The sequence below is a fragment of the Physella acuta genome, unplaced genomic scaffold (genome assembly GCF_028476545.2).
Source record: "Physella acuta isolate Inbredline_101_S28 unplaced genomic scaffold, ASM2847654v3 ptg000190l, whole genome shotgun sequence".
Lineage (NCBI taxonomy): Eukaryota > Metazoa > Mollusca > Gastropoda > Physidae > Physella > Physella acuta.
The window spans coordinates 145,645-153,493 of record NW_026731709.1 but is presented as its reverse complement, the minus strand read 5'-3'; the positions used below and the strand labels follow the sequence as shown (position 1 = coordinate 153,493).

The window sequence follows — 7,849 nt, the reverse complement described above, 5'->3', positions numbered from 1 at the left end:
TCTGAGTCTTCCCAGGTCTAACGGGTACCTGACATGATTTAGAGAATTAGGGGCAACTGTGCATAGCACTGTCGGGTGGTATCCTTTCAAACAACGGGTTCACAAAAACAAGTGCACGCTATTTCGTCGTGTCCTTTTTATCATTACCGGAGGCGTGCAAAGCAGAAACTAGAAATAAAATGGATTTTCCCGATTTCGAAATGTATCTTTACAAAAGCTCACCTTGGACTAGCCCACGTTCCCATACACTAACCACACGCACAATCTTCACCCCGACTATACCCCACCCCCCTCAAACACCCCACCAAACACTCCAAAGTGTTGCCCCAAACGCCCCAGGAATCAACGACCTAGTTTAATTATGTCTACATATATTTCACGTGCCTCACTCGCTTCTACGTGGATCTTCAACTCGGTATTTCTCAATCTCACCACAGTAATTAGTCTAATCAGATAATTAATTAACCTTCATATACCCCGTGTGAGCATTTTATCCCATAAAGTCTTGCTACTTTGATCTTAAAACCTTTACTTTGTTAATGATTTGATATCAAGGTTATACATTGTTAATGATTTGATATCGAGATTACACTTTGATAATGATTTGATATCGAGATTATACTTTGTTAATGTTTCTATCTGAATATTATCTTTACTTTTAACTGCTAAGTAGAAAGGATTACTTTGTACTTTTATGTCTCCGTATAGCAGAACAGCCCTCTAAATGTCAAGGGTCGCAGGCTTATTGACTTTCTAGCGTCTCGAAACTTGGTTGATCGAAAGATGTGAATATCGAGTTGTCATTGACTTATTGTATTGACCTGTGTAAAAAGGAGTCATTTAATTGGTCATCTCTTTTTGGTAATTTCATCAGCATCTTTGTTGGCGGCTGACCTTCTTCTGTGACACGTTACTAAAAGATTATTCAAAGAACAAATTGTGGCACTCTGTTCTCAATGAAAATTTATGGGTGTACTATAGAGCCACTGTTAAATATACAAGACTGCATGCGCCTTGCACAAAAATATGCGGGGTAAGTGAACAGAAGGGAATTTTTGCTACAGACAGAAGCATTAATTAAACTATGGTGCCCAAAAACAGATAATTTTGAACTGTTATCTAGAAGCATGGGACAGTGTGGACTAAGCGGTAGAGTGCTAGGCGAAAGTCTCGAGTTCTGATGGGTACCTAACTCATGTTAGGGAAAGTATAGGCGGCTGGGCTAAGTGCAGCCTAGGTCAAGAAACATGGTGACCAGAAAGATAAAAGTAAAGTTCTCTTAAAAAAAAAGCCCCTAGGGTCGGCACTATGCCCAGCTGCCTTTACTTTCCCTAACGTTGGTTGATTTTGGGTTTTGTACTGTCTGTAAGTCTGTTCTGATGGTTCATGCTATCTTTGTCTCTGTCTGTGTGTCTGCCTAATGGTCTATGCTGGGTTTTTACTGTCTGTGTCTGACTGTCTGTCTGATCTTTAAAAGTCTGTTTATCTCTCGCCAGGTATGTCAGTGTGAGTAGAACTTGGAGAGGGCGGGGATGGGGGCAGGGATGGGGGCGGGGATGGGGATGGGGGCGGGGATGGTGGCGAGGATGGTGGCGAGGGTGAGTTGAGAATCAGGTCGACCGTGTTGATTCCCTACTGAAGCAGCCTTTGAGCCGGATAAAAAAATGCCGATAAGGAATAATTATCTCTTGAGTGAGTTTTTTGTTTACAACATTAGTGGGAGTGGGGGGGGGGTGGGGAGGGTTATAGTGGGGATAGAGTTGTGATGATTGGGGTTCTGATTGTAGTCGGCGCCCCCCCACGGCACGTGACGTCACTGTTGAGATTTAGGACTGTTTACGCTAAGGCGGAAATTTATTTTGGGTAGCAGTTTTTGTTGGTAGCAGTTTTTTTGTAGCAGTTTTTTCGTAGCAGTTTTTTGTAGCAGTTTTTTGTAGCAGTTTTTGTTGGTAGCAGTTTTTGTTCGGACAGATTTTTTTGTAGCAGTTTTTGTTTGTAGCAGTTTATTAGCAGCATTTTATCAGTTGTTTTTAAAGTAATGTTTCTTTTTCTATTTCTTACCAAAGAGGTTTATAGTAAAAACTTGGATATATAATACCATAACTTTTTTGGAGTACCGAACCCCACCAGTTTCATACGCATATTCATCGAACCCTTCTTTATTGTTGTATCTTTCCCACTGACAATCAGTACACATGATTCGGGTGTGTGTCTTGTCCTCCGCCTAACCCATGAGACTCACTCACCGAACTCCTGGGGTTCCATCGAACCCAGGCTAAGAACCCCTGTTTTAACACCCTGATGTTGATGTAAAAAAAAATTTGATCCAGTGAACGGAGTGTCGTTGTTTGCATGCCGCAACTTGTGTGCATACATTTTTACTTTCCACGTCCCATCCTGTGTCACCCCTCTCCCCCCCCCCCCCCCCCCCCCCCACCGCACCCCCTCGCACTGTTTACACTCATTACAAACAGCCCGCCATGAATAAAACGCGCAGACGTTTATGCACGTGCATCGAACGTGCCACGACGAATCCAAAGCTCGTGTCGCGACCTTTGACCTCCTATACTCGCCCTTATCCATCACCTCTCCCGATAAAATATCCACATGGATCAAGATACGCCTGGGTTTAAATTGAGAATTACATCGTAAAAAAAATCGGGAATTCCAACGCTAGTCGCTGTACTTACTGTACCAAAATACGTGGAATGACCAGCCCTCTTTTAGGTAGATCGACCCGACACCCACAAAACTACCCCTCCCCCTTCTCCCAAGTATAGAAAGTTCTAGAGGATTTCCCCAAAAAGATGGGTTTGTGGTTCACTAGTATGCCTCATTACATGTCGAACAGATTAAACTTTTTTTTTCCACTTAGCAGTCTAAAAACCAGACAAATTTCTAGAATATTTTTTGTGAGGTTTTAGAGAAAATCCTGACTTTTACCAGGTTTCATAATGTAGACATTTTAATATTGTAGTTATTATGAAACTTTAATGAGATCAAGAGTTATAGCGTCGGCACTTTAGATTTTATGTCGACAAGCACTTGTTAACGTATTAAGGCGAGAAGTAGATGGGGGAAGGTCATCCATAAAATGATGTTGTAAAGGGTTTTCCAATGTTTATATTCATGCGCTAAGTGGGAGGTTTTTAAAAAATATATTACTTAGCTAATGTTTTGACTTTAAGAACAAAAACTAAGAAAAATAAGTTTACTTAAGCGTAAACTATTGTTATTCAGAAAGATGTAAGTAGTGATGGATGTGTTTGTGAGTGTGGGGAGGGGGGGGGGGGCGGTGGCATATATATATACGTATAAATAGTGTATTGGGAGACAGTATGTCAGCGTTTAGGGGGCGCATGATGGTTTATTATATAAGCCTAGAAGGGGGGATATGGTGGAAAGAGACATGTAAGTAAAATGTAACACACGTGCCCTTTTCGAACCTGTCGGTCCATGGGGCAAGTGAAGTAGAGTTCACCTGTTTCTGTGATATCGACGTACGAAGGGATATTCTGGTCAGTACTGCCCATACCCCAGCCGGGGTGACGGGCAGTGATGATGATGATGGGGTTATACCAGTACAAGCCTATAACGGCAAATAGAGCGGCAAGGGGGCAGCTTTATAAGTGTTTGGCGGGATGGAGTTGGCAGACAGACATTTTCGGCAGTTTAGGGTTGGGTTGTTGTTGTCGGCAGCTTAGGGTTGGGTTGTTGTTTTGGGTAGTTTAGGATTGGGTTGTTGTTTTGGGTAGTTTAGGGTTGGGTTGTTGTTTTGGGTAGTTTAGGGTTGGGTTGTTGTTTTGGGTAGTTTAGGATTGGGTTGTTGTTTTGGGTAGTTTAGGGTTGGGTTGTTGTTTTGGGTAGTTTAGGGTTGGGTTGTTGTTTTGGGTAGTTTAGGGTTGGGTTGTTGTTTTGGGTAGTTTAGGGCTGGGTTGTTGTTTTGGGTAGTTTAGGGTTGGGTTGTTGTTTTGGGTAGTTTAGGGTTGGGTTGTTGTTTTCGGTAGTTTAGGGTTGGGTTGTTGTTTTGGGTAGTTTAGGGTTGGGTTGTTGTTTTGGGTAGTTTAGGGTTGGGTTGTTGTTTTCGGCAGTTTAGGGTTGGGTTGTTGTTTTGGGTAGTTTAGGGTTGGGTTGTTGTTTTGGGTAGTTTAGGGCTGGGTTGTTGTTTTCGGCAGTTTAGGGTTGGGTTGTTGTTTTCAGACTATACGCATTGCCTAGCTACGCCTGTGGTCATATGCCATTAACGCGTTAAAATGTTTACCACAGAAAAACAACGCGAGCCGTTAAAACTATCACGTGATATGTTTAAACCAATCAGCAATGTTGACCCTGCTGTACAGTTCTAACACTGTCAGCGTTTGAAGTTGTGTGATGTTAAACTATTGGCTGAAACCGTTTCAAGTGATCAAAACATGCAATCTGATTGGGCAATTTGCAAGGTCAGAAGGTCAACACTAAGAAAGGTCAGTCTGCCTGGTGGTCAAACCCATTATAAACACATGTCTATTTCTAGCCTAATTTCAAAGTCCTTGTAAAATTTATGCTTTAAATTTGAGTAGAAATTTTTCTTTAAACTTCAATAAGCAGCCGTACACATACGCCTATTAGACATTTTTTGTTCGGTCTGATTGGCTGATAGGTTGGCTGTTTTCAATATCGGGTGGGTGTGGGTTGTGGGTGGTGGTGGGTGGGGGTAGAGATATGTGGGTGGGTGCTGGTGGGTGGTGATGTGTTGTGTGGAGTTCAGTTTAAAAATTAGGGGAATTTTAACAAAAAAAATGAATAAAAGGAAGTTAGTTTTTTAAAAAACAATTCTATTTTTAGAACCTATCGACAAAATTAATGGAGCTGTTATAAACAATTTTCACGCTATGATGGGTAGAGTCGGTGGTAGTGTGTGTGTGTGGGGGGGGGGGGGGAGTGGAGGGGAGTGGAGATTAGCGGCCATGATGGATTGCAGCATGTTGGGAAATGTAGACATTTCTCTTTTATAGGAGGCAGATTTCTTAATCCCCCCCCCCCCGTAATTTATCGAGTTAGTTATTGTGGATAATGTGTGGGTCAGGGTTTAATTAAGATTCTGACCCCCCCCCCCCCCCCACACACACAAATACACATGTTTAATAAATAAAAAAAACTAGTTGATAACCCCACCATTAACATGTTAGTACAGTGGTTCTTAACTTGGGAGAGTTCGGTGCAGTGTTTCTTCCAGACATTTTTCTCCGGGGGGGGGGGCACTTAAAATTTTCGGTGGAGGGGGGGGGGGGCGGACTAAAATTTTCGGGGGGGGGGGGGCGAACACTGTTAAAAGTATATATTTTCTATATAAAATCCTATTTTGTTCGATGGCGGTAGATTTTTTCGGGGGTGGGGGGGGGGGGGGGGGGGGGGGGTGGCTAAGCGCCCCCCTCCCGAAAATATGCCTGGAATAAACTCTGGTTCGGTGATGGGTACGATCAAACCCAAGGGGTTCCAGGGGTTCGGCGAGTCAGTCTCAGGGGTTCGCCGGACGTCAAGGCACACACCTGACACATGTGTACTGATTGTCAGTGCGGACGATAGAACTATTAAGAAGGTTTCAGTCAATGTGCAATGTTACTCCATAAACTCTTTTAAAATTTTTTTTTTTCGTAAATTGCAATAATTCCTGAACCCAACAATACATCTTACACGGTTGAGTGGGTCTCATCACGTGACAACTCACACACTGAGCGTGATCACGTGACTGTATATCTATAACACTGTATCCACGAAAAAAAAAACCCACAGTTTTTAAAATGGTGTACATTTCGTTAGAAGAGTTAACACCCCTGGTGGCGAGACAGGCCTTAGTGAAACAGTTTTTATCTTATTTCATTCCGCCCGATTCAGAAACGCTAGTTACTTCCCTTTGATTTATGAAGAGGCGGGGGGAGGGGGGATCACGCGAGAAGTAAGCGCGCATCTTAACTGCGCATAAAAAAAAACTCGCAGTTTGATTTCTTTTAGAAGAATGTGAAATATGTTTTTGTTTTTCCCCCTTTTCCCCGCATTAGTGTGTGGTTTTGGTAGATACGGTGTGGTGTTTGTAAACAACGAAGGCTTTGATTGGGTGAGATAAATCAGGTTGATCGTACACAACCAGACGTTTGCTGGCGGTATTAGATCGGCTAGACTTAATGAACACTTCACCAGACACGTTGGGTGGAGATCATGCAGTCACAGGCGTAACAGGAGAAGTAGAGTAGATCTGGTATAAGGCGAGACGTAGGCACATTAGAACAAGTAGTGTAGATAATCCTCATCAACAACATCATCTTCAAAATCATCATCATCAACATTAACGATAACATCCACATCAACATCAACATCAACATCAACATCAACATCAACATCAACATCAACATCAACATCAACATCAACATCAACATCAACATCATCATCAACATCAACATCAACATCACATCACATCACATCACATAATCATCATCATCATCACTATCACCATCAGTATCATCATCATCATCTTCAACATCTTCAACATCATCATCATCATCAACAATATCATCAGTATAATCATCGTCATCATGCTTTTAGTAACATAATATACAGAGATTTGATATCTGTATTATTGACAAGTTCAAAGACTTTAATTAGGTGTCGCCTCACTCTAATTGTGTCACAAACACCAACACGCTTTGAATTTGTAACAATGGATACTGGAGTGATATGTCTGAATGGTGTCACTTTGTGAATAATAATTTATTTGATTGAAATCAGTTATTGATACAATGAGAAAAACACTTGTTTTCTCACTACATTTTTTTCTTGGTGTCACCCTTTGGTGGTGTCACCCTTTGGTGGTGTCACCCTTTGGTGTGTCACCCTTTAGTGGTGTCATACTTTCGTGTGTCACCCTTTACGGGTATCGCCCTTTGGTGTGTCACCATTTAGGTGTGTCACCCTTTGGTGTGTCACCCTTTAATGGTGTCACCCTTTGGTGTGTCACCCTTTAGGTGTGTCACCCTTTGGTGTGTCACCCTTTAGGTGTGTCACCCTTTAGGTGTGTCACCCTTAGGTGTGTCACCCTTTGGTGTGTCACCCTTTGTGTGTCACCCTTTAGTGGTGTCACCCTTTGCTGGTGTCACCTTATAATAGCGTCCCCCAGTACCTATAGTCATCTCCCCGTCCTACCTTTGAAACTCTACCGATTTATTCCATTAGAATACAAAAATAATTCGAAATATTTTTTTTCATTTATTTGATGAGATAATATCGCTGTCGTAAGAATATCTTTGATTGCTTTTTTAAAATGTCCTTGTTTATTTTTTAACATAATTAGCAAGAAAAAAATGACGAAAATTTCGAGAGTTAATTAGAAATAGAAATGGAATTACCGCACGCGAGATCGCTGCTTGGGTAGAACTTGCGATTTCCGGTTACCGGACCGGCGACACTCGCAGCTGGTGAGGGGAGGCGGGGGAAGCGAGGGGAGGCGAGAGAGACGAGGGCTGGGTGAGTTCCCCCGTCTCGTGCTAGCCCCGTCTCGCGCGGTGAGTAGAACAGCTCTCGCAGAGGCAAAACTTTTGGAATTAACTTTTTTACGCACGTCAAAAGATTAATTGGTTGGATTGATAATTTACCTACATACCGCCAAGGTAAATTTATTTTTTGAATATATTTTTAGTTTTAAGGTAGAGGGGACTTCGGATGTAGAAAAATTGGGATTGTTAAGACGAATATTAAATTACGTGGAAAGCAAGTCAGTTCTACAATTTTCTACTACTTTTTGCAATTGTTTCTTAACTAACCCTACTAGACCAGGGGTAGGAACCCTGGGGATGCGAGAGTGACCGTTTGTGACTGT

At 42.2% G+C, this 7,849-nt stretch overlaps 1 protein-coding gene across 1 annotated transcript; it reads left to right on the top strand.

Moving 5' to 3' along the window:
* Positions 1-1,026: 1,026 nt before the first annotated feature.
* On the top strand, positions 1,027-6,388 carry LOC131936845 (putative uncharacterized protein DDB_G0283467; the record flags this gene model as incomplete). Its single annotated transcript, XM_059293944.1, has 3 exons — positions 1,027-1,033; positions 1,515-1,598; positions 6,279-6,388. Coding segments are annotated over exons 1-3 (201 nt in total), but the record flags the coding sequence as incomplete, so codon positions are not given.
* Positions 6,389-7,849: the final 1,461 nt, after the last annotated feature.